This window comes from Panthera pardus, unplaced genomic scaffold, assembly GCF_024362965.1.
Source record: "Panthera pardus isolate Hobbes unplaced genomic scaffold, ASM2436296v1 HiC_scaffold_24, whole genome shotgun sequence".
NCBI lineage: Eukaryota > Metazoa > Chordata > Mammalia > Carnivora > Felidae > Panthera > Panthera pardus.
In genome coordinates, this window is record NW_026526810.1 from 5719052 (window position 1) to 5744148 (window position 25097).

A 25097-nucleotide genomic window follows, 5' to 3' on the forward strand; every position below is an offset into this window, starting at 1 on the left:
ACACACAGAGACCGTTTTTCTTGGCAACATCACTGTTACCCGCCGGGTGGCCCAAGTGAAAAACCCATGAATGCCGTGAGGCTGTCTCACTTTCCTTGCTTTTCACTGACATTTTCGTTTATGCATCTCACCTCCTTCTCCTCACTTCTTCGTCTCGTACTTCTCTTCCAGGAAACCCTCTCACCCATCAAATTCTCCCTCCCTGTGAGCGTTTTCCCGACTGTACAGTCAGTGTTAATTACCCTGCTTTTGTTTGCCTGGCATGCCACTTTTGCTGTTACCGAGCGCTAACCTCATTCTGCTTTCTGCAGACATCTGTAGAGGAAGAAAGGGTTTGGAACAGGTAAGGGAGGTAGCGAAGGGAAAGCAAATTGGTAGTGGGCAAAGGTGTCACTGGGTAAGACCCTGAGAAGGTCACCTGCCTCCTAGACCTGTATTAACTGTCCAGCGGCCATCTGGCTCCGAGGACCAACTCATGATAACCCAATGCTCACGAGACAGAGCTATAAATGACAACCTTGACTGTTCGTAATGAGGGTTAAATACCGTATAGACTCTAATATTTATTTTGATAGCAACAGCACACTGTTTCATGATTGTCGAGTTACTTGGGAAGTCGAATCGTAATAAACCTCAACTTCATTAATGTGTAGGGAGTGATAATTATCTCAGGGCCTGGAAAAACTTGGGGAATCTGTTAGGCGTATGGACTCTTGGAAGTCGGCCTACATGAGATCACATAGAATCGGGAGATTGTTTTATGAACATGAATCCCTGCAAGGAGGACGGGTAGGTTCCACACTGAATGGTGTCTGGTAAGCCATCCATCTCGCAATAGAGATTGAGGTGCAAAGGAGATCTTGACATGCTCACACTTTGTTCGCTTGAGCCAATGACCTCCATATCCACATGGCCAACCTGCCTAGGCCACAAAGCCACGATTCTTAAAGTCCTGTGGCATAGGCTGTCTCTTCCCCCCGTAGGGTTCAAGGACGAGTCCAAACTTTTACCCAGGCTTTCTTGCATGACCTTTCCCTTTTTATTGATTGACACATTAATTTATTAGCTGTCTATTTTCACTTTCAGGCCGGTAGGGTTTCATGGTTGCCTGGCAACCAGATTGCCTGCTTTCAATGACTTTGTATATCGGGCCTCTGATGGATGAAAGGTGGTCTTACAGTTTTATTCTCCTTGCTGCCATCACCAAAACTTGGGCACGGGAGGTGGTAAAGGGCACCTTATATTCCTGTTATTTTGATAGCAACAGCACACTGTTTCATGGTTGTCAAATCATAATAAACCTCAACTTCATTAGTGTGTACGGAGTGATAATTATATCAGGGCCTGGAAAAACTTGGGGAATCTGTTAGGTGTATTGACCCCACCTTGTATTTAGTTGGTTATTTAGAAATTGGCTTCGTGTTAGATTGGAAGCTCCTGAGGAACAGAGATGATGCCTTCTTTTTCTTCCTGCCCAGCTTTCTGCAAACCTTGTTTATGTGAAATATATTGACTCATGTTTCTCTGACACTGACTTCAAAAAATAATGTTTTTAATGTTTTTATATATTTGAGAGAGAGAGAGAGAGAGAGAGAGAGAGAGAATGAGTGGGGAAGGGGCAGAGAGAGAGGGAGACACAGAATCCGAAGCAGGCTCCAGGCTCTGAGCCATCAGTACAGAGCCCGATGCGGGGCACAAACTCGTGAACCGTGGGATCATGACCTGAGCTGAAGTCGGATGCTTAACTGAGCCACCCAGGCATCCCTCTGAAGCTGACTTTTAAGCCACACACCATGCTAGGTGCTGTGGAGCCTTAAGAAGTTCAGCTGGTTGAGGAAGGTGGTGATACATGGAGGCCCTGGATGGGGGGGTTGGAGGGGGATGTACAGTGAGCACTAGTGGACTTCCCAAATGTCAGATTAAATATGGAGAAGCTACAGTTAAGGAGACCCAGAGGGAGAATAGCTTTTCTTTTATTTTTTTTTCTTTGCATTTTCTTCTCACTTCCTTCCCTAGTACTTATTTTACGAGATGCTCTCTCTTGCCTTGTAAAATCGGGTACTGAGGAAATACAGAAAGTTGCCTCTGGTTCCCGTCCTCTGTGTTGATGATGTAGTTGAGAGTAGCCCCAGATATTGGAAAACATGACCAAGGATCCGAGGTGGTCTCAGTCCCCGGTCAGTGCTAGCTGACCATTTGAGGTCAGTAGAGAGGGTCGCTCTGAGCAGGTGGTCAGGGAGGGCATGTTATGTGCCTAAGACTCAGGTAGGTAGGGAGGAAAGCCTAGTAGTTAAGTTTCATTCAAAATAAAGTTTTAAGCCTAAAAAAAAATATAGAGAATTCGTGGCCCAAAACTATGGGGCAGGCATGGGCTCACTGCTATGATTATATTTGTATTTATTCGTGTTACTATAGTTATTTTTATCAGTACACTTTCCAGAATGCAATGAGGGCTGAGAAGGTTTAATGGCTTACCTAAGGTCATCCAGGTAGTGTTAGAGCTAGGATCCCAATCTGGGAACTCTCTGAATCCAAAGCCCGTACACAAAACTGTGTGCACAGCAAGGAGTTTGGAAATGTGATCCTTTAACCTGGGACACCTCCGAGTTGGTGATCTAAAAAAGTTGGTAATGAAAGGAAGATATTGGTTGTTATTTCTCTGTGTCCACTGTGCCCTTTTATATTTTTTATTTATTTTAATGCTTTTATTTTTGAGACAGAGAGTGAGCACGGGAGGGGCAGAGAGAGAGGAAGACACAGAATCCAAAGCAGGCTCCAGGGCTGAAACATACAAACCGAACTGTGAGATCATGACCTGAGCTGAAGTGGGATGCTTAATGGACTGAGCCACCCAGGCAACCCCCACTGTGCCTTTTTAAATACAGGGGTAATTATAGTGCTTGAATGGGTTTATTATGATGGCCAGCAACTAATAACCCTGAATGGAAGGATTACTGCCCCCCCCCCCCATTCATGTAATTCCCACCCCCCCCCCCCCGCCCCCACCGGGATACATCCTTTCCTGACATTTCATTTGGCAGTTGGTATTTTAAATAACTAGCTTTGGTGCCAGCTTATATAGATGAGCTGAGTGGTTTAGAGAAGTACCTGATTGGGATGTTTCTAGAACCGCTACTCGGCAACCACAGAGCTTCAGTTTAGTGACCACAAAGAAGCAAAATGACAAACCGGTGCAGGGGAACGGGCCTCCAGCTGGTGAACGAGTACATTAGTGTCTCTGCACTTCAATTTCGGGCCCTTTTACGATTCTTGGTTTATCCCCCAAATCATCACTCAGCCTCATGGTGTCGGCGAGCCAGGCGTGTCCGCCACGTTGCAGGGTCTTTCACAGCTTGGGTGCCCCGTTTCTTCTTCCCTCCCTCCTTTCTCACGCGTTGAGCACCTCGCATGTGCCGACGCTGCTCGGGGCGCCAGGAACCCAGCGGTCAAGAAGGGAGACAAAAATCCACTTCCTCCTGGAGAGCCTATCCTGATCTCAACAGTGGCAGGCTACAGATAGGTTCAGAGAGGGGTAGGTGGAAGGGAGAAAAACAAAGCACAGAAGATGCTTGCGCAGTGCTGGGGTGGTAGTTCTGCCCGGAGTGGCCAGGAAAGACCTCTTCTGAGATGGCGACATTTACCCGGCGGCCTAGAGGAGGCGAGGAAGGAAGGTGTGTGCGCGTCTGGAGGAAAAGCCTCTGCAGGGCAGAGAACAGTAAGTGCACCGGCTCCAGGCAGGGAGGAGAACACCTGGTGTGTTTCAGGAACAGCCAGGCGGCCGTGTGGCAGGACAGGAGCGGGGGAGGTGGCAGCAGATGTCAGAGTTATTTCTGACGCTGGATCATGCAGACTTTCCCATCCTGTCGGACGGTCCTGCTACACCACGAGGACTATCCGGGGTACCCACGAGGGGCATCCATCCAGAGGAGCGCTGGGGGCTCAATACTGTGCTGCTCGCCAGGCAGGGATCTGTAATATACAGGTGGCGTTGTGATACCTGCCCTATAGGCGGCGAATAGCTGAAGGAGAAGCTTTGCCTGGGGAGAGAGCCATGCAGGAAGCCTGCCTAGGCGGATGAGCCCTGTGTGCCAAGGGAGGTCCCACGGGCCCGAGGCGTCATTAGACATCTCTCCAACTGTCATGATACAAGTGTCAGGGGAGTGGTGGAGGGAATGAAGGGAGGGACTCAGGTTGGTGACCTCCGTCATTGAGTTTTCTTCCTCATCTTCCTAAACACACCCCCTGTCTTAATACGAATCATGAGCAATATAATAGTCCTAATAGGAAAGCAACCCCAATCCGGTACCACCTTCCGAGAGGTTATGTATCAGGACCCTTGCTGGGTACGGAACATGAGCGTTATCTCCTTGGACCACCTGTCTGGCTCGCTCTGCATACAGGCAGCCTCCTGCGCTGTCCGGCCCCAGAAACACGGTAATGCTCAGTAGATCTCTTTGAATGAATGCATTTTTCTCCCAACAATCGGCGAGGTGAGTGTCTTTTTTGCCCCTTGTGGGCAGGTTCCCACGTCTTGAATTTTAGGTCGCGTTTTCAAGGACGCGAAGCTAGGAAGTAGAACAAATCAGGTGGGAACCAGAGTCTTTGTGACTCCCGGGCCTCGTCTGCCCCTGCAGGGAGCTGCCAGTCAGCATGCCGGGAGAGGTGTTCTGACTTTGGATTTGGGGCAAGTCTGGGCACTGTGAAAAGAATAGAGGACCCAGGTCAGTCAAGGGAACGCCTAACTCTTTGGTCTCCCTTAGTGAGCAGCCATTTATCTCTTCACTTGGACTTCTTCATTTGTAAATTGATGATACTCCTGACAGCCTGTGGGCCCCTTAAAATAAGTTAATAGGAGTCCGTGTGTATTTGTATATTATAAAGTGCTAAGCAAACGTAAAGGGGACCATTATTCTTTTAAACTATCTCCAAGTGGGGCGCCTGGGTGGCTCAGTCGGTTGAGCATCCAACTTCGGCTCAGGTCATGATCTCAGGGTTCGTGAGTTCGAGCCCCGTGTCCGGTTCTGTGCTGATAGCTCAGAGCCTGGAGCCTGCTTTGGATTCTCTGTCTCCGTTTCTCTCTGCCCCTCCCCAACTTGTTCTCTCTCTCTATCTGTCCTCTGTTTCTCTCTCAAAAATTAACATTAAAATTAAAAAAAATAATAAGAAATAAACTATCTACTGGTAACAGCATGGAAACAGCGTGTGAAAGGTCAGTGGACAACTATGACTGAACAGGAAAAGAAAGGTTGAGTATACCAGGGGCCAACTTTTTCCATGAAGGGCCGGATAATCAGTATGTCTAGCTTTGTGGCCCCTATGGCCTCTATTGCAACTTCTTAGCCCTGGGATTGTATCCTGAGAGCAGCCATAGACAGTATGCAAATGAATAGGTGAGGCTGTGTTTCAAAGTTTAAACTTTATCTATAAAAGTAGGTGGTGGATTGTAATTTGTTGGTCACTGATTTTTTTTTTTAATTTTTTTTTAACGTTTATTTTTGAGACAGAGAGAGACAGAGCATGAACGGGGAAGGGTCAGAGAGAGAGGGAGACACAGAATCTGAAACAGGCTCCAGGCTCTGAGCCATCAGTACAGAGCGTGACGCAGGGCTTGAACTCACGAACTGCGAGATCATGACCTGAGCCGAAGTCGGACGCTTAACCGACTGAGCCACCCAGGCGCCCCTGCTGGTCACTGATTAATACTGACATGTGACTGAGTAGGGTATATAGGTACACACATACACGCACACACACACACACACACACGACTTATATTTTGCATATTATTATTCCAGGGTGATCACTTACAGAGAAAACACTCTTGGGAGTGGGGGGGAAACTAAATACGTGTACCTTGATTGTATGATCAATAGCTTCCTGCAAAGCTGTGTCAAAACGCGATATGCATAGACTCAGCCATTTGGTAGACCTGAATTTTCTGAACAGACATCTAGTTTTTTTTTAAATTTTTTTTCATGTTTGTTCATTTTTGAGAGAGAGACAGAGACAGAGCATGAGAAGAAGAGGGGCAGAGAGAGAGGGAGGCACAGAGTCCGGAGCAGGCTCCAGGCTCCGAGCTGTCGGCACAGAGCCGGGCGCGGGGCTTGAACTCATGAACGGATTGAGATGGTGACCTGAGCCGAAGTCGGACGCTTAACCGACTGAGCCCCCCGCAGGTGCTCCAGACACCGTAATTTTGTTCTCTAGTTGCCCTGTGGGTCATTTTGATTCTGTCACTGGATCCGGGCTGTGCTTAAGGGTCTGGCTCGCCATCCCATTCCCTTTGCTTATTTCACTCCTTCCTTTGTCTTGTTGGGTGTTTGTGTTTGTGACCACTGTCAGCCAGAGTGTTCAGATTCTCGGTAACCTAGACGTGAGAGGAGTGGTTAGGTCAATATGTCTTACGGGGACTGCTTGCCATACTGACATGTCCCGAGTATTTTCCAGAGACTGTAGAAACGCTCTCCTGAGCCAGCTTTTTCCTCATTTAGCTTTCCTGGCTGTGGGTTGATGTCTCCTACTGAAGTTTAAACCCCCCGCGGTTGTTTACATGGTTTATAATTTGGCTTCCTGTGTGTACTTCATGGTGAGAGCCTTTGGATGAGCCACATGGGAGGTGGCATTTGTACAAGGTCACGTTTAGCATACACAAAAGGAAACTGTTTATTCACATCAGTGTCTTGGTCTTAGGATCCTTGGTGACTTTTCTGTTTTATATGATTGGCCCATCCATGCTCGTATCTCCCCGTATCCTGCTAAATTTTAATAAATTTGCCTTCCTGCAGCTAGAGGACTCTTCCCTAAAGAGAAGGCAAAGTTTATGACCTTGCCACCCTTTTCCGCTCAGGTAGAGTGGAAATACCAATGCAAACTCTCAGTCATTGAAAACAAAAGCAAACAAAAAACACAAAACCACTTATCCAAAAGGCAGCAGTGAGAGTTATGGGAGAGATGGTTAAACCAGATCCTAATTTTCATGCCACGTTGTTATTGCCATAATTTTGGAATGTTTCTAAGTAATTAGACCTTTTTTTCCTATTAGCCTTTTTTTAGCATTATGATATTCAATTTAAAATTTTTTTAATGTTTATTTTTGAAAGAGAGAGAGAGAGAGAGTGAGCAGGGGAGGGGCAGAGAGAGAGGGAGACACAGAATCTGAAGCAGGCTCCAGGCTCCGAGCTGTCCGCACGGAGCCCTGACGCGGGGCTTGAACCCACAGACCGCAAAATCATGACCTGAGCTGATGTTGGACACTTAACCAACTGAGCCACCCAGGCGCCCCTAGCATTACGATATTCAAAATTATTCATCTTTCCCCGTGTCCTTAGAAATAACGTGTTTGGCATTTGTGAAACCAACACCAAATGCATAAATGTAGGATCGAATACTATTCGGCCACCAAAATGGTTTGAATGATTGCAGAGGACGACTTGGATAGGCTTCAAAGGCATTGGGCCGAGTGAACGACGTCAGTGTCAGATGTTTGCATATTGGCTGAGTCCATGTGTATGGTATTCTGGAAAAGATGAAATTACGTGAGGAAGACAGACAGGTGGCTGCCGCGGGCTGGGGATGATTTAAACCCCAGTGGGATAGCACGAATAAGTGTTAACGGGGTGACAGATCTGCCTTGATTGTTGTGGTCCCTCAAATATATGTGTGTGTTAAAAACCGTACCATTGGAGGCACCCGGGTGGCTCAGTTGGTGAAGCAAGTGACTCTTGATTTCCGCTCAGGTCGGGATCTCAGGGTTCGTGGGATTGAGCCCCATGTTGGGCTCTGAGCTGACAACATGGAGCCTGCTTGGGATTCTCTCTCTCTCTGTGTCTCTCTCTCTCTCTCCCTCTCCTTCTCTCTCTGCTCCTCCCCTGCTTGGTCTCTCTCTCTCTCTCTCTCTCTCTCTCAAAATAAACATATAAACAATGTAGCACTATACACATATACAAAAAGGCAATTTTACCATTAAGTTTTCAAAAGTAAAATAAAAAAAACAGAGGGCTTGATTATGCTTGTTGAGAACATCAAAAATATATTCTAATGATAGTGGGGTATCAGGGACTCCTTTGAGGAAAATCTTAATTGTGCTGTTTTTATCTATTTATTTTGGAGAGAGAGGCAGACAGAGCATGAGCAGGGGAGGGGCAGAGAGAAAGAGAGAGAGAGAGAGAGAGAGAGAGAGAGAGAGAGAGAGAGAGAAACAGAATCCGGAGCAGCTCCAGGCTGAGCTGCGAGCGCAGAACCCGATGCGGGGCTTGAACCCGCGAGCCGTGAGATCATGACCTGAGCTGAAGTTGCGTGCTTAACCGACTGAGCCACCCAGGCGCCCCTTAATTGTGCTGTTTTTAAAGAAAAGGCCCGTTGACGTGGTTACTGGGTTGACAAAGAAGTGAAGTAATGTACCTTCTATTCAGTGGGTAATATCTTAGGCTCTATGCAGAATGTAGGGGAATATTCAAGGTTATGTGTCCCCCAGCAGCTGTAACGTGTCCTCTGGTGCCAATGTAGCATTTCTGTTCTTCTTTACGGTGATCGGTTTCCTTCGTTCGTGTGTATATATGGTGTGTGACAGTTACGGTGGCCGTGGGAACCGTAAGTTTAAGTTGTGTGACTTTTCTGTGAGTAAAACCAGCCATAATGTTGAATTAATGTCATTCTTCACATTTAATTTCCATGTTGTTGTAAGTGGAAGGCTTATCACATATTTGGATAAAAGCTGTCAGTTTTGATGGTGTGGAAGCCACGGTGGGGATGTGGACTAATTAATACAACGAGGCCAAGTTGGGAGAGCGCGTCTGGGGTGTCCTCTGAGGGTTGACGTTTTCGAGCGCTGGCCGTCCTCCTTTGTATTTGACAGTAGAAGATTCTGGACCACCACAGTCTTTGGCGAATGACCACGTCCTTTAAATGGAAATCCTGATCTCAGCGCTGGGGGCTTTGTGGAATTGCCTTTGCACAGGATTGGTTAAGTGGAACATCGATTCTTTTCCTAAAACTGGAGACATTGGTGGGTCTTCAGGCCACAGAGCATCAGACGGCACGTGGTGCCTTGTGGGCTCTGGACGTGGCAGCGTGGCTGGGCTCTCTTGGTTTCATAAATCAGGTAGAAGAGGGGTTCTTATGGGGCGCCTGGGTGGCTCAGTTGGTTAAGCGTCCGACTTGGGCTCAGGTCATGATCTCGTGGTCCGTGGGTTCGAGCCCCGCGTCGGGCTCTGGGCTGACAGCTCAGAGCCTGGAGCCTGCTTCCGATTCTGTGTCTCCCTCTCTCTCTGCTCCTCCCCCACTCACTCTCTCTCTCTCTCTCTCCATCTCTCTCTCAAAAATAAAATAAACATTAAAAAAATTTTTTAGAAGAGGGGTTGTTAAGCTTCCGGGAGATATTGTGTGTGTTGTAAAAGGGCAAACCTTTTGAGACTGGGGGAGTTGAGTAAGGTTCTGATTGTCCTCATAAAGCGGTCATCAGATAGTCCTGTCCAACCATCCTGGGTGTCTTTCCCATAGAACAAAATAGGAGTGTGAAGAGCCGGCGGGTGGGGGGGGGAGATGACTAGTAGAGGCTGTCCCCTCTTTTCTGGTCTGCTAACAGCTCTCCTGCACTGAGGGTTAGGGCTCTCTTCCTGGCTGGGCAGCAGTGGTATGTCCAGGGCCAAGGTCACTCTGGTGACCACAGGGCTGGGAGCCTTCACGAAAGGTCAAAGTGCCTGAAGTCACCCTTGGTCCTGGTGAATTAATCTGAAGTAAATGAATTTTATTTGCAGTCTTAGGGATGCTAGGCCTGGGACTGGTGGAGAAGGAGGCCGGTGTGAGAATCATGTGTGCAGAAGTCCCAGGGCCTCTGTCCTTCCTGGGAAAGGACTTGTCAGGCTTCAGGCCACCTTGTGATCAGGGCCGATGGCTGCCTGGTTGCAGCATTTTGTGATAGCCCTGCATGCAGAGGGGGTGGACCAGAGAACCCCTGCTTGTTCACGGCCCCTCACCCTCCCGCCGTGCCTCTTAGGGGCTGAAGAGCTGCCCTCGTGCTGGGGAACCCAGGGCCTCTTGCTGCCTGAAGCTCTCTCTGAGAGAGACAGAGACGAAGAATGTGTGTGTGTGTGTGTGTGTGTGTGTGTGTGTGTGTGTGTGTGTTTGCGTGTCACTGCCTTGGAAGGCAGCCTACCATCCAGGCGGGATGTCTGCCCTGTGTCAGGACCTCTCTGATGGATGCGATGGACAGGAAAGACCAAAGAGGCCGTGGTGCCCCTGGTCCCCGCGTCTCCCCTCAGTGGTTCAAGGTCATTGAAGCAGCCTCCGCAGGTCTGCTGTCTGCCTCAGTTTGCCTATGACTTCAGAGTTACCCAGCCTTGTTTGGAGGGAGAGACCCCGTGTTTCTCACACAGGAAATCAGCCCTGGATAATGTGCCCGACAGACAGAAACATATCCAAAAATGCTAGAAGATCATTAGCTCATTTCCCTTCCACTCTGCCTTTGCATACAGACAGCCATCCTTACATCCAGCCCCAGAAACCTTCAAGGAGTCCCCAGATTCTTCTGGAACCTGTGTTGTACGTATAAAACCTGCGTAATGGACAGGTCTACTGTATCCTACACTGACTACTGACTGTTGACTGTTACCCATTTCGTTGCTCTGTGGGATCCTTTCCTGGGTATTTTTTTTTGTTTTGTTTTGTTTTGTTTTTTGTTTTTTTTTTTTGAGAGGGAGAGAGAGAAAGAGAATGGGAGGGGTAGAGAGAAAGAGGGAGAGAGAACCCCAAGCAGGTTCTGCACAGTGTAGATCCTGACGCGGGGCTCAATCCCACCGACGAAGAGATCAAGACCAGAGCCAAAACTAAGAGTCAGAAGTGTAACCCACCGAACCACCCAGGCGCCCCTCCTGGGCATCTTAAATTAGAAAACATAGGCACCTCTCATTCTGAGGTCATTTGCTCAGAATTTGCATTTCTTACCCCTGGGTTGGTGACGGTACAGTCTCACGAAGGTACGGCTTGAGGAAGGTCTTCCGGATCACGTTTTGAAACGTCTCCTCCTGCGTGACAAGCCCGGGTCACCGGTACATGATCCGTCCATTTCTCTCCGGTGGGCAGGGGGGCCAGGCAGGCCCGGGGAGGGCGCTGGTGGGGTGACTCTCCTGCTCGCATTTTGTTCACTGGAAGAAAGCAGCTTGCACGCCAAGCCCTGGACGGACTAGGGACGATGGAGCCTCCCGGTGGTGGAGGAGAATCAGCCTTATCCACACTGATGCTCCGATCGTGACCACGACGGCCGAGGCTGCAGGCAGGTGGATTCCACCGAATCAAACTTTTGTTGCCAGGACTTGCCACACACGCGCAAAAGCAGCCTGCGTACCCGAAACTGAGCGCGCAGATGGCGCATTCGAGGGGATATCCCTGTAGGTTAATGTCATTTTGCTTTCCTGAAGCAGGTTGTTTCTTTCTCTCTTCTTTACAGAAGCTGTGCGGCAGTGGTGATCTGAATGCTTCTCTGACATCCCAGCAGTTTGAAGAACGATCTGTGAGTGACAATGCCTTAAAAGCAAACGCTAGAGCAAATACTGTAGATATTTCTTACCAAACGTCTGTATTTCTTTGCCTCTTTTATTTTTCAAGAACGCTGAACCATTGCAAAGACCGGCCTGGCGAATTCTAGCTGGAAGAGATTAATTCCGAGTCTATTGATTTGTCAGACGGGGACGGATTTTTCTAAAAATACAGAGCAGCTCTCCAGTTGAGTGGGAGAGTAAAGGAGACAAAGCCATTCTGAAGTGCTTTGAAACCTAGACGGGGGAGTTTTCAAAAGAAGGCCGTCAAGGGAGACCTAGCCACAGAATCGATTAATTGAATGTCAAAAAAGTGAACGATAAATTACTTTCTCTGTCTCTTGTCTCTGGAAAGACAACAATTGGGACTAGTGCAAAACTCTGGTTCGAAAACCAGACTTTAGTTGGATTCATTTGATGAATATTCGAAAAGAGACTTGCATTCAACATGGTGGCCTGTGGGAGTCGATGCCTTCCTGGGGAGGGGAGTGAGCTAAGGTGAGGGGAGGAAGACTGAAGGTCAAGTGTAGGAGACACCACGGCGGGGGGGGGCAGGGAATGGAGGAAAAATATGCCGAGGGGAGAGCATGCAAAGGCATCATATGTGGACACAGGAGGGACAGGTGCCTTATGCACCTGCGGGCCGCGGAGGCCGGCAGCTGAGCGGTCCTGAACGTGAACTGCAACGTTTTTACTTCACGTGGAGGGGGTGCAGGGGAGTGGAAGGGCTTGGAGGGAAGGGGGAGAAAATGAGGAAGCCACTTTACCTCAGAAGCGTTCACATGTCTGTCGGGGCCAGCCCCACAGCTGCATTTCTGCCTGCCACTTCCTCCCTCGTGTTCCTCCGCGAGTTCTAGAAGAAAGAATCCTGCAGGGGCACCGGGCTGGCCCAGTGGGTTGAGAGTCCGACCCCTGACTTCAGCCCAGGTCATGATCTCGCGGTTCGTGAGTTCGAGCCCCGCATCGGGCTCCGAGCTGGCAGTGCTGGAGCCTGCTTGGGACTCTGTCTCTCTGACCCTTTCTCTGCCCCTCCCCTGCTTGCTCTCTCTCAAAATAAAGAAACTGAAAAAAAATTAAAAAAGAAAGAAAGAATCCTACAGGAAATCGCTGAGTTGAAGGGTATTTCAGATACCGATATACTTCCGAGGGCATAATACCCCTTGTGTGATTTGGGGGGCAGGGGGAGTTAAATATTGCAAGGATGCCATCGTGAATTTGGATACAATCCCACTGGAGATAATTATAGAGGATATGTTAGTAAGACCTAGTAACCTGGTCATCAAGGCGGGTGGGGTGGCAGATGAGGCTTGAAGGTGGCGACCCCCTGCCCCCCCCCGCCTTTTTTTTTTTTTTTTTTTTTGCTCTCAAGTTAAGAGGTGTTCCTGAAATTCTCTTCCTCGGTCCCCAGACACCAGACTTACCTTCCTTCTCCATCTGTGCAGATGTTTGGGGAAGCCGGCGATGGCGTGAGTAACCTGCCCAGTCCTTTTGCCTACCTCCTCACCATACACCTGAAGGAAGGCCGCAACCTGGTCATCCGAGATCGCTGCGGTAAGCCTGGCTCTTCTGGGTGCCTTGTAGCCCGCGCACCTGTTCCTCCACTCTTGTTTCTATGCTGTTAGTGCACCTTTCTCGTCTCGCGCAACAGAGCGGAGCTCAGACCTATACCCCGAAGGTATCGAGCATTTGCAGCAAAGTTATTTGAAGACCCTGCATCTTCCTTTCCTTTAGCGTGGTTAAATGAACAACGAGAATGGCAACAGTAAGAACAGTAATCATCACAATAATGATATGAGTAATAATTCCATGAAATAAGGCCACGAGAATAGCATTATCCTGGCGGCTAGCAGCTGCTCAAGAAAACGCTTCCTCGATTCCACTTTAATTACACATAAGAAAAGACGTGAGCGTACGTAAAAAGTACATAATTTCTTATGTATATGTGAACGTGAGCATGTGTGTGAATATGTGTACATGTGAATAGACGTGAGAATGATACGTAAGAAAAAGATGTCCGTGCGAGGTCCCCAAATGTACACAGAGCCGAAGATGCCCTTTGAACCCCATCCCCTTCCTGCACTGAAATCCCACGGGGCTTCGCTCCCTCAGGAGAATATTTGTTATCTGCGTGTCATTTGATTCGTTCACTTTTCCCCCTGTTTCTGTGCCTTTAAAACACACACATGTACACACGTGTGTTTTTTAAAAGTTTATTTATTTTGAGAGAGAGAGCACGCACAAGCAGGGAAGGAACAGAGAGAGAGAGAGAGAGAGAGAGAGGGAGAGAGAGAGAGAATCCCAAGCAAGTGCCACACTGTCCGTGCACAGCCCAATGCAGGGCTCGAACTCACGAACTGTGAGATCACAACCCGGGCCAAAATCAAGAATCGGACGCTCAACCAACTGAGCCACCCAGGCGCCCCCACACGTGTATGTTTTTAATTAACATGATACTGTAATGTCCCTATTAGCCCACAATAAGCTCTTTTTTTGCTTCATGATACGTATTCAAGAGCAACGATGGTTTTCCATGCAAGTATATCTCCATTATTTTAAGTGCTACGCAACATTCCATAGTATGATGTGTGATTTATTCAGTTCCTCTACTGACAGTTGCTGCTTTTTTTTTTCAATTTTCTCGGCAGTGTAAATGATACTGTAATGAGCACCCTGTGTTTGTTTTTGGCACAAATAAGAATACATCTTTCAAAAAGTAGCATGTGCTTAAGTGTAGACAGTGGGGTCAGACTACCCGGGCTCAAAGCCTTCCCTTCTCCATTTGTTGTTTGATTCAAGAAATGTCCCTTGGCCCCTCTGTGAGTTCGTTCCTTCATCTATACAATGAGGGTAATAATAGTAACCTTTATTGTAGGCTGTTAAAAGCATGGAAGGTAATAACTTACATAAAGTGCTTAAAACTACATCTGGCTTCTAGCACTTCATGGAAGTTAACTGTTGGGGCGCCTGGGTGGCTCAGTTGGTTAAGCGACTAACTCTTGATTTGGGTTCAGGTCATGATCTCACCGTTCGTGGGATCGAGCCCCATGTTGGGCTTTGTGCTGACAGTGCAGAGCCTGCTTGGGATTCTCTCTCCTGGTCCCTTCCCTTGCTAGCTTGCTCATTCTCCCTCTCTCTCTCTCTCTCTGTCTCGAAATAAATAAACAAACATTAAAAAAAAAAAAAAAAAAGATAACTGTTGTTAGCAACCGGGACAGAACCTAGAAATAGAAGTCAGGATCCAGGGGATACGTGTTGTTAAAAGTTTAAGAAACCCTGGCAAATTGTCCTCCAGAAGGCAGAAAGCATGCCCTCTCTTACAGTATGTTACTATTGTTGAATATCTACTTTTATCACTGTTCCTTTTGGACAATCTCATAGATTGGGTGTGGACTCTCCTTATTTTAATTTGTACTTTATCGGGGCGCCTGGGTGGCTTAGTCGGTTGAGCGTCCAACTTCGGCTCAGGTCATGATATCGCAGCTCGCGAGTTCAAGCCCCGCGTCGGGCTCTGTGCTGACAGCTCGGAGCCTGGAGCCTGTTTCGGGTTCTGTGTCTCCCTCTCTCTCTGCCCCTAACCCACTCGCATTCTGTCTCTGTCTCTCTCAAAAATAAATAAACTTTAAAAAAAAGTTAATTTGTACTTTGTGGATTGTCATGGTAATGAACGTGGGTTTCGTCCAGTTTTCATTTGAGTTTCTTCTTCTCTCTGTTTGTAATTCTTTGTAACTTTCAGCATTAATGGTTGTTTATTACAGGTTGCAAGTATTTTTCTCTCAGTCTGTTATGTCTTATTTCTATGGCCGCTTTTATCCTTTAGAGTTTTGCATTTCCTTACAGGCAAATATATTTGTGTTTTCTTTATAGTTTATTTATTTTTTTACTTATTTATTTAATTAATTTATTTAAAATGTTTATTTATTTTTGAGAGTGAGAGAGCACGAGTGAGTGGGGTGGGGCAGAGAGAGAGAGAGAGAGAGAGAGAGAATCCCAAATAGGCTCCACACTGTTGGCACTGAGCCCCACACAGGGCTCGAACTCATGGAGGAACCATGAGATCCCGACCTGAGCCGAAATCAAGACTCAGATGCTTTATCGACTAAGCCACCCAGGCTCCCCTCTAGTCTTTTGTGTTTGTTTTTTTAAATTTTATTCTGTTTAGTAAGAAGGGATTTTTTTTTTATTCTAAGGAATTGAGTGTCTTTCTTCCTGTTGCTTCGTTTCTACTCTGTTCTGGAATGTGAAAAGGACAAAGTACCTCCTAGACCCTTCTTTCAGTGCTCTAAGTCCGTTAGCTTGTCTTTCTCATTCTTCCCATGGTTTTTTTTTTTTCCTTTCAGGGAGAATTCCTCAACTTGGCCTTCCAGCTTACTCATTTTCTTGTCACTTGTGGCCATTGTGCAGTCAGGTCATGGATTGAGTTGCCATTTAATTTTATATCAGCCTGTGATTATTTCACAAGTGAGATGATACCATCGTATTTCTGAGAATACGAAGTCTCCACTTAAAATCTCGTGCTTCATCCCTCGGATGTCAGTATCGTGTGTTCGCCACTCACGTTTCTGTGTGTCCCTCTGTCCTTGCCCCGCCATCTGCAGGTGCTGTTTTTGTTTACGGTGTCCTCCCTTCCCTGATAGCGAGCAGGGCTAGGATATGCGAATGGACAGGCTGAATCAGTAGTTCAGGCAGCTCCTTCCTGTTCCCCCCCAGTTATCCCCAGTTCCCAGTTATCACCTCTCACCCAAAGCCTTCCTTTCTGGCTTACTGTTCACGCTCCCTGTTCCAGCTTGCAGTCCAAGTCTGTTGCTGGTCACTGGTTGGCCCCAACGGGAGAGGACGGTGCTGGCCCAGCTGTTACAGGCTATGCTAGTCGGTTGGCATAGAAACCGACGGTTTCTCAGGCCACCAGCTGCCTCCCCTACCTGCTGCCTGCAAGTTAAGAGCATCCCTGGTTTACCCACCACACACCCTCACATGCTCCCACCCAGCCCTGCTTCTGAAACCTTTTTGCTATAACTTTCTTCTGCTCACGTTTTGGATTGCGGACTCTTTGCCGATCTGATCTCACCTGACTTCCATCTTTCAGGATCCATGAAATATGTTCACTTAAAAAAATTTTTTTTTAAAGTTTATGTATTTCGAGGAAGAGACAGCATGAGTGGAGGGGGCGCTGAGAGAGAGGGAGCGAGACGGTCCCATGAAGGCTCCGGGCTGCCAGCACAGAGCTAGATGCGGGGCTTGAACTCACGAACCGCGAGATCATGACCTGAGCTGAAGTCAGACGCTTAACCGACTGAGTCACCCGGGCGGCCCTGCTCACTTTTTTTAAAAACAAAATTGCTATCTCTGCCTGTCTGTATCTTTGTACTTCCTCAGATATAGGACTTCAAAATGGTGGGGGGGGAAATCTCATTTTTTACTTGTTGGTAAAATGTGTTTTCTATGAAAATCATAATTTCTCATCTATTGATCGTGTGACTTCTTATGTTCTGTCGTTGGGCACTACAGTCGTAAACATATGCCTTTTAATAGATGCATCCCTTATGTTATTTTTAATGATTTGAGCGGGTAGCATTTCATACCTGAAATAACCCCTAGGGAATAATCATAAACCGGTGTAGAGTTAACTCCCACGAAAACACCAACTCTTGCTTTGAATTGGCACGGTGTCCCATGGGGGGCTTCTGTCAAATGAGGATCATTATCGAGCTTGTCTTATGACAGCTTCTCTGGAGCTGGAGAAGAATGTTCCATGGAGAGCATATTTAACTTGACTAGGAAGAGGGTGTTCCAAACCTTTAAACACCATGTTTTGTTTTAAATTCTTGGAATTCCTCTAAGAGTTTGTCACTTTGGGGAGGGAGTGCAGGCCCTGGAGTACCCTCGCACACCAGCTGTCCCCTTTCCAGTTTACCCGTGTTCTCTGGATCTTTCTCCCAGAGTGAGTTCTCTGGCCCTACCACCGTTGACGTATCATAATGATAGATTCCAAGTAGCAGGTTCCTAGTAGGGGGTCAGTAACCTCAGTGGATGATGGAGAAGACGTCGCACCTGGTAGAAAAAAACCAAAATACTGCGGTGTGTGTGTGCTTGCTCAATGTCTCGGCCGTTTGGGGACAAAAGAGAGACCATAGCCTGTGCTATAATCCCGGCCGTTGTCATCTCTGTCTGAATAGTTTCATCAGAGTTAAAACGTCTTATGACTTTGGCTTTATCTTGTGTAAACCTAACACGATCCAAATATAAATACCTACAAAGGCGTCTAGGTCATAAACTGTGTTGTTCCAGAACCTGTATCTTTTGTAACCAGCAGTGACTGTTCTTGTCCGTCTTCTTTTATTTATTGGGCAAGTTAATCATTATTGACAAAATATCCCTCTCCCAGCCGATTCTTTGTCCATGATTTGAGGTGCGCTGTGCCTCCTACACTGTGACTCTATTGATTTTCTGCTTGATTTTCATAAGCATCATATTAGCGATCGGGAAAATGTCCCAGAGCCTTCTCAAGGTGGGGCCGCATTTGAGTGAACACGGTTGGTCTAGACAGGGATCGGAACTATTAGGATGCTTGCTCCCGCTCCTGCCTCCTTTGCCTGAGACTCGTTGTTTATCAGTACAACATTCCTTTCTTTTTTATTTGTTTAAATGTTTATTTAGTTTTGAGGGAGAGACAGAACATGAGCAGGGGAGAGGCAGAGAGACAGAGGGAGACGCAGAATCCAAAGCAGGCTCCAGGCTCGGGGCTGTCCCCATAGAGCCTGACGTGGGGCTCGAGCCCTTGAACTGCGAGATCATGACCTGAGCCGAAGTGGTCGGACGCTCAACCGACTGAGCCGCCCGAGCGCCCTACGACGTTATTTTCTATGGGACCCAACCCGGCCTCAGGATTTTGTCCACCACAGTCCTTTGCACCAGTAATTTTCAAACTGGAATGGGCATCAGGGCAGGCTGGAGGGCTGATGAAAACACATGTTGCCCACCACCAGAGGCTCTGATTCAGCAGGTCCTGCGTGGGGCCCGCGGATTTGCATTTCTAGCAAGTTCCCAGGTGATGCTGATGTAGGTGGTCCGGAAGCACACTTGGGAACCATTGTTCTGGGCAGCCTCTGTCCACCAGTGTGCATGGACAACGTGAGAAGAAACACTTGCTTCTCCTGATAGTAGGTAGAGCTTCGGTTCTCTACTAGGCACAACATTGTCTTTCCCTGGGGATTTCCCTCATTACGTATTTGCTCTCCAGCATTAGTCTCCAGCTTCCTTTTTTTTTTTTAAGTGTTTAATTTTTTTTTAATTGATTTTCACTTACGACGGAGAGGCCTTTGGCGTGTTGTTGAAATGTATTATGCCCTCGGCTCTGAAGGGGGACGCCTCTGGGATATGGAAGTCAGTCGCACGGTTTCGTTTCTGAATGTTTAGGGAGGAAAACCGTTTTGATGAATCATTCTCTGAGGAAAGAGTTTGGTATTTCTTTAGATTGTTGCATAAGCAGTGCTTACACTTATGGAACTTTCTGTCTAGAACGTGGGGTGGGAACTTTTTCTGTCCGGGGCCACAAAGTAAATATTTTAGGATTTATGGGTCATAAGGGCTCAGGGACAGCTACTCATCTCTGCTGGTGTAGTGCCCAAACAGCCATTACCTTTAGATCCGTTTTAATGATTCACTTCCTTTTTGGTCACATCACCGCATAACTGAAGAGAGAGGGAGAAGTAACTGAATAAAATGTGACTTTTCGGTGCCAATGATACATTGCACGAAACTGAGAGAAGTTATCCAGAGTACCGGATCACATCTGGTTTATTATTTAATTTTTTTCTAAAGTGAAAAATGTTAGTGGTTTTCCAAACAGCCAAGGAGAAAGAATTCTTGGTTAGGGTTAGTATCTAACGATCACATGTAAACAAATGGTCATGACTGTGTTCTAATAAAACTTTATTTACAAAAACAAGCGGTGGCCTGGGTTTGAACCATGGGCCAACGTTTGCCAACCTCTGTCTAGAATATCGTGATCTGCTTTTTGAGTTTTACTCTAAGAAACTGCTTTCTGGTGTGGCAAAGTAAAAACTATTTATTTATGAGCATATCAGTAATATGACCTTGAATAATGAAAAAAAAAATTCTGGAGATATTAGGTGGCAAAAAGTCGTTTTTTTTTCCTTATATTTTAATGGGAAGTAAAGTGAAAAGTCACGGTATCCCCCTCAGGAAAAGGCATCTCTGACATGCTTCGAGAAGTGGCGCGAAAAGGCTCTTCCAAGGTTCGTGCCGGAGGATTGGAAGCTTTCGGTCACTTGACCCATCCAGAAACAAACTGGGGGGAAGCGTCTCAGAAACGAGAGAACCCGTCTCAGTTTTGGTGCCGTCAGCCAGGCCTGGACAGTGGACTTCCTTCGTGAAAGAGTGCTGTGGACCTTTTATGTAAATCTCTTTCTTCTCCGCCTCAGACACAGTGCTGATTTGTTATGCAGACTATCAAGGTGGAATTGGGAGATTTTCTGGGGCCTGGGGGGAGGCTTGTGAAACCCTAAAGCTGGCTAACTGTTCTTTGGGCAGAATTAGGAGGGAGCTCTGGCTTCAGCATGCTGGCTAGGTTTAGCAATGGTGTGGAGAGCCTAGTGTTATATACTTGTTACCCAGAGCATCACAGGGTCTTTAAAAAAATTTTTTTTGTGTGTTTATTCATTTTTGAAAGACAGAGAGAGACAGAGCACAAGCAGGGGTGGGACAGAGAGAGAGGCGGAACACAGAATCCGAAGCAGGCTCCGGGCTCCAAGCTGTCAGCCCAGAGCCCGACACGGGGCTCGAACTCACGAACCGCGAAAGCATGACCTGAACCGAAGTCGGACGCTCAGCCGACTGAGCCACCGGGGTCTTTAACTGTTAACTTGTCTATCCCTTGTATAGAATACATAGGTGTTTTGTGTGTGTGTGTGTGTGTGTGTGTGTGTGTGTGTGTGCGCGCATTGAATAAACCCAGCAAAATCTATGGGTCATTCAAAAGAACTGAAAATAGCGGGTAACCGGTAACTCGCTGTCACGAACAGGTCTGTCCATCCGTGAGTCATCATGGATATAAGAATAACACCTGGGAGGCCGACAGGTTTTCATGAGGTTGTGCTAGAAGCGGGGCCACATTTAGAAGATTGCCTTTCACAGATCATTCTCTAGTTGGTTAGGAATTGCCTTCAATTCTCTGACACGCGAGGTCTTTTAGCCTTGCCCGGACTCAGTGCGGTATGGGCGAGCTCAGTACCAATTAAGCAGCCCCATTCTTTCTGCTGAACAACCTGCCGTGCTGTAGGTGGTCTTTCTAAAAATGAGCCTTACTTGAACGCTGGTAGTGCCTAGCCATTGCCTTGAGTTCATCTTCTTGAGCAATCTACAGGAGGGAAGACCCAGCATCCCCCCACCTCCCTGCTCTATCCCAGTAATTGCCTGTCGCCTGTGGGTAGACCTTTGTCTCTGTCTACACCCCGCCTCCTGCCCTCCTATCTTACTATTTTTTTTCCTCAGTGTTTCTACTTCCCTTTTCCACATCCTCACTTCTTCCTTTTACGCCTTTATACCTCCATTTCCTTCCCATTTTTTTTTTTTTCTCTCAGGGAGGCTCTACATGCAGTGATGTTTTGGACCAAACGAGACACATACCTGTTTTGGGTTCTTGATCTGAGTCTGGTAACTCCTGGGGGTCTTTATAGATTGGTCAAACAGAAGGAACATGATATGACCAATCAAATTTAAGTCCTTTTAACTTTGTAATGAGGTTGACACATAGAGAGAGTTGAACCTTGGACTCAGTTTCCCTTGGAAGGAAATGTGGTCAAGAAATATTTTGGGGTCTTAAAGCTGGTGGTGTTTATGCCAACGGCCCTTTTCTAGGCCGGGTGTGAGCACTGCTCTGTGACATGGGAAGGCCTCTTGTCCTGGGAAGAAGGCTCAGATCAAATCCCATTAAAACGTAGATCATTAGCTTGGGTGGCTCAGTTAGTTGAAGATCCGACTCTTGATTTTTGGCTCAGGTCATGATCCTATGGTTGTGGGGTCGAGCCCTGAGTCAGGCTCCATGTTGAACCTGCTTGAGATTTATTCTGTCTCTGTCTCTTGCTCTCTCTCCCCACCCTGCTTACGCTCTCTCTTTCTCTAAAACAAAATAAAATAAAAAACAAACAAACAAAAAGCCCCTAGAGCATTAATTCCTGGAAAACAGGAGCCCTTGCCTTGAAGCCCTGTTTGCCCTTGGTGTGAAGGTGGCTATGGGACTATCCTGCTGTGCCCTGGAAGAATACTGTGTTGCTGCTGCCCTCTGGTGGCCACTTTTCAGTGTTGCAAAAAGGAAAGAAAAGCCCTTTGAGGGACTTTGTGCGACATTATCAGGGCCAAAAAAAATTATTTGGGCTGGAGGCGGGAGGGTTGAGGATTGATGGTTTTTCTTACTATTTTTTTAATGTTTATTTGTTTATTTTGAGAGAGAGAGAGAGAGAAAGGAAGGAAGGAAGAAAGAGAGAGAGAGAGGGAGAAAAAGAAGGAAAAAGAAAGAAAGAAAGAAAGAAAGAAAGAAAAGAAAGAAAGAGAATCCCAGGCAGGCTCCATGCTGCCAGCATAGAGCCTGACGCAGCCTCAAACTCCGAAGCTGAAATCATGACCTGAACTGAAATCAAGTTGGACTTTAATGGACTGACCCCCACCCCCCACCCCCGGGTGCCTCATGGTTCTTCTCATGTGTGATTTATGTAATGAAGATTCATGACCCATTTCTCTAGCAGACCGCTCTCCTTTTCCAGCACAGGTAGATGGCTGACCTTTGTTTTCAGAGCAGCGACAGCTTCAGTTGCACACCCTGGGAAGAACATGCTGGATAAGTCATTTTCCAGTTTGCAAAGAATGGCTTAAAGACCCCCGCCCTAGTGTGAAAAGTTTGCCAGGTAATAGGTGTTTAGCAAATTCCTGTTCTGCCACCAAAATGTTCAAATGTCCAGTATCTCTGATTTCAGACCTCTTTTCCTTTTGCCATTTAATAGGCTAATTTTCATACCTGTTCTTTTAGATTTTTTTTTTGTTTTGTTTTAGTGTTTATTTATTTGCGATTGAGAGACAGAGAGAGAGCAGGGGAGGGACAGGGGATCAGAAGCCGGGCTGTGTGCTGATGGCAGAGACCGCAACATGGGGCTTGAACTCACAAACCATGAGAACCTGACCCGAGCTGAAGTCTGACACCTAACCAACTAAGCGACCCGGGTGCCCCTATAACCGTAAAATTTTTTAATGATTGTAATCTCTTTCTTTCTTTCCTTCCTTCCTTCTTTCCTTCCTTCCTTCCTTCCTTCCTTCTTCTTCTTTCCTTCTTTCTTTCTAAGTTTATTCATTTTGAGAAAGACAGAGACATTACAAGTGGAGGAGGGGCAGAGAAAGAGAGGGAGAGAGAGGATCCCAAGCAGTCTGTGTGCTGTCATCGAAGAGCCCAACATGGGGCTCGAACCCATGAAGCTGCGAGATCATGACGTGAGCCGAAACCAGGAGTTGGATGCGTAGCCGACTGAGCCACCCAGTGACCCTTGAATCCTTTCTTTTTAAAGAAGAAATGTATACGGGGCACCTGGGTGGCTCAGTCGGGGAAGCATCCGACCCTTGATTTGGGCTCAGGTCATGATCTCACAGTTGGTGAGATCGAGCCTCACGTCAGGCTCTGTGCTGACAGCAGGGAGCCTGCTTGGGATTCTTTCCCCCTCTCTCTGCCCCTCCCCCACTCAGGCACTCCCCCCCCCCCAAAATAAATAAATAAAAAGAACAAAAAGAAAAGATACCCTTGTATCAGAGCTAGAGAGAAACCCGCTGTTCTCATTACATCTGTAATTGCAGGACAGATAGGGAGTTTCCAGAACTCTGTTCCTCAGTGCACAACGCTGAGAACTGTTCTCAGCGTTGTGCACTGAGGAACAGCCACGCGGCTTCCGGACAGGTGCGTTCTGAGCGGTGTTCTAGGGTATCCATCCCTTCAGCCTTCCCGACAGCTCTGTGGAGCCCGGGCCAGCCCCTCAGCAGTCTCCCCCATTTACGCTGCCGTTCCAACAACAGCCATGGTTTTCGTTTGTGCCACGATGCAAAGTTTTGGGGAGCACCGCTGCGTGTGAACCCGGGACCCTGGGTGCAGACCACGCGAGCTTGAACGCGAAGTCGGATACCGTCTAGCAGCAGTTGTGAGGATTCACCTGGTGTGCAATGCTCGAGGGGACGTGTGGTGGTATGGGTGGGGTTGGAGGAAACAGTAGTTAACGATTATTATTGTGTTTGTTGTCTTTTTTGGTCTGGTTTGATGTTTGCAGGTTCCCTCTGGAAAGGGAAGGGCTCGTGGCATTTATACCCGTCTTACGATGGCTTTTCTTCCCAGTTTCTTGGCAATTTGTTTGACTCTTTGCATATCTCTCGCTCTTCTCTCTTTTTGCCCTAGACTCCTCCCCCTAGCTTCCCTGCCCCCGGGGGGAGGGTGGGGGGCAGAGGGTGGTTTGTGGTGGTGAAGGGTGTTTTCTTTTTTTAATGAAATCCTTTTTATTTTATTTATTTTATTTTTTTTAACGTTTATTTATTTTTGAGACAGAGAGAGACAGAGCATGAACGGGAGAGGGTCAGAGAGAGGGAGACACAGAATCTGAAACAGGCTCCAGGCTCTGAGCTGTCAGCACAGAGCCCGACGCGGGGCTTAAACTCACCGACCGTGAGATCATGACCTGAGCCGAAGTCGGCTGCTTAACAGACTGAGCCACCCAGGCGCCCCGGTGAAGGGTGTTTTCTGAGCCTGGTTCCTACCTCGTGTTTGCACGTCAGCAAAAATGAAGGAGAGGCTAGTTTTTAGTGATGGGAATAAGGACTCTATTACGGGTTGATGGTTTAACTTTCCCCATCTTATATTTGACTCAGAAAAATGTGCCTCAACGCTCATAGTGGCCACCCTGGGAAGACACGGCAGTGTGGACAAGCATCATCCTCAGTCACTCTGTCACTTTTACTGAACGTGCCATACTGACGTGATATGTAAAGAATCAATTTTCTTTGTTTCCTTTTTAAAAGTTTTGTTCCTGTTTATTTATTTATTCTGAGAGAGAGAGAGAGAACACGAGCAGGGGAGGGGCAGAGAGAGAGAGAGAGAGAGAGAGAGGGAGAGTGAGAATCCCAAGCAGGCTTCGCACTGTCAGCACAGAGTCCAGTGTGGGGCTCGAACTCACCAACTGTGAGGTCCTGACCTGAGCCAAAACCAAGAGTCGGACGCTTAACTGACTGAGCCACCCAGGCGCCCCAGAATCGATCTGACTTTTCAAACTACAGCCGGATCTGACTTGAAACGGCTTGATCACTGCTTTTGTTCACCACACATGTGCTTCCCGTATTACAAAAATTCTGTTTTGAGAAGGAAAAATGAATCTACCGCATCGTTGTTTGTTTACTCAGTGTTCTGGTTCCGGGTCTCTCAGAATTCTTATCCCCAGCACTAATCCTGCAGCAAACATTCTTGTGCCTAAATCCGGACTTACAACTTTCTTCTTGACGTCTTTGCGGATGCTTTGTGTTTCCTGATCT

At 47.3% G+C, this 25097-nt stretch overlaps 1 protein-coding gene across 4 annotated transcripts in view; it reads left to right on the forward strand.

Moving 5' to 3' along the window:
- MCTP2 (multiple C2 and transmembrane domain containing 2) overlaps positions 1-25097 on the forward strand; it is a 237312-nt gene that overhangs the window by 57597 nt on the left and 154618 nt on the right. For all 4 annotated transcript variants that reach the window (XM_019460153.2, XM_019460154.2, XM_019460150.2 and 1 more), the window contains exons 3-4: positions 11444-11506; positions 12974-13082. In XM_019460153.2, the coding sequence (XP_019315698.2) occupies positions 11444-11506; positions 12974-13082 (172 nt within the window). The remainder of the gene's footprint in view (positions 1-11443; positions 11507-12973; positions 13083-25097) is intronic.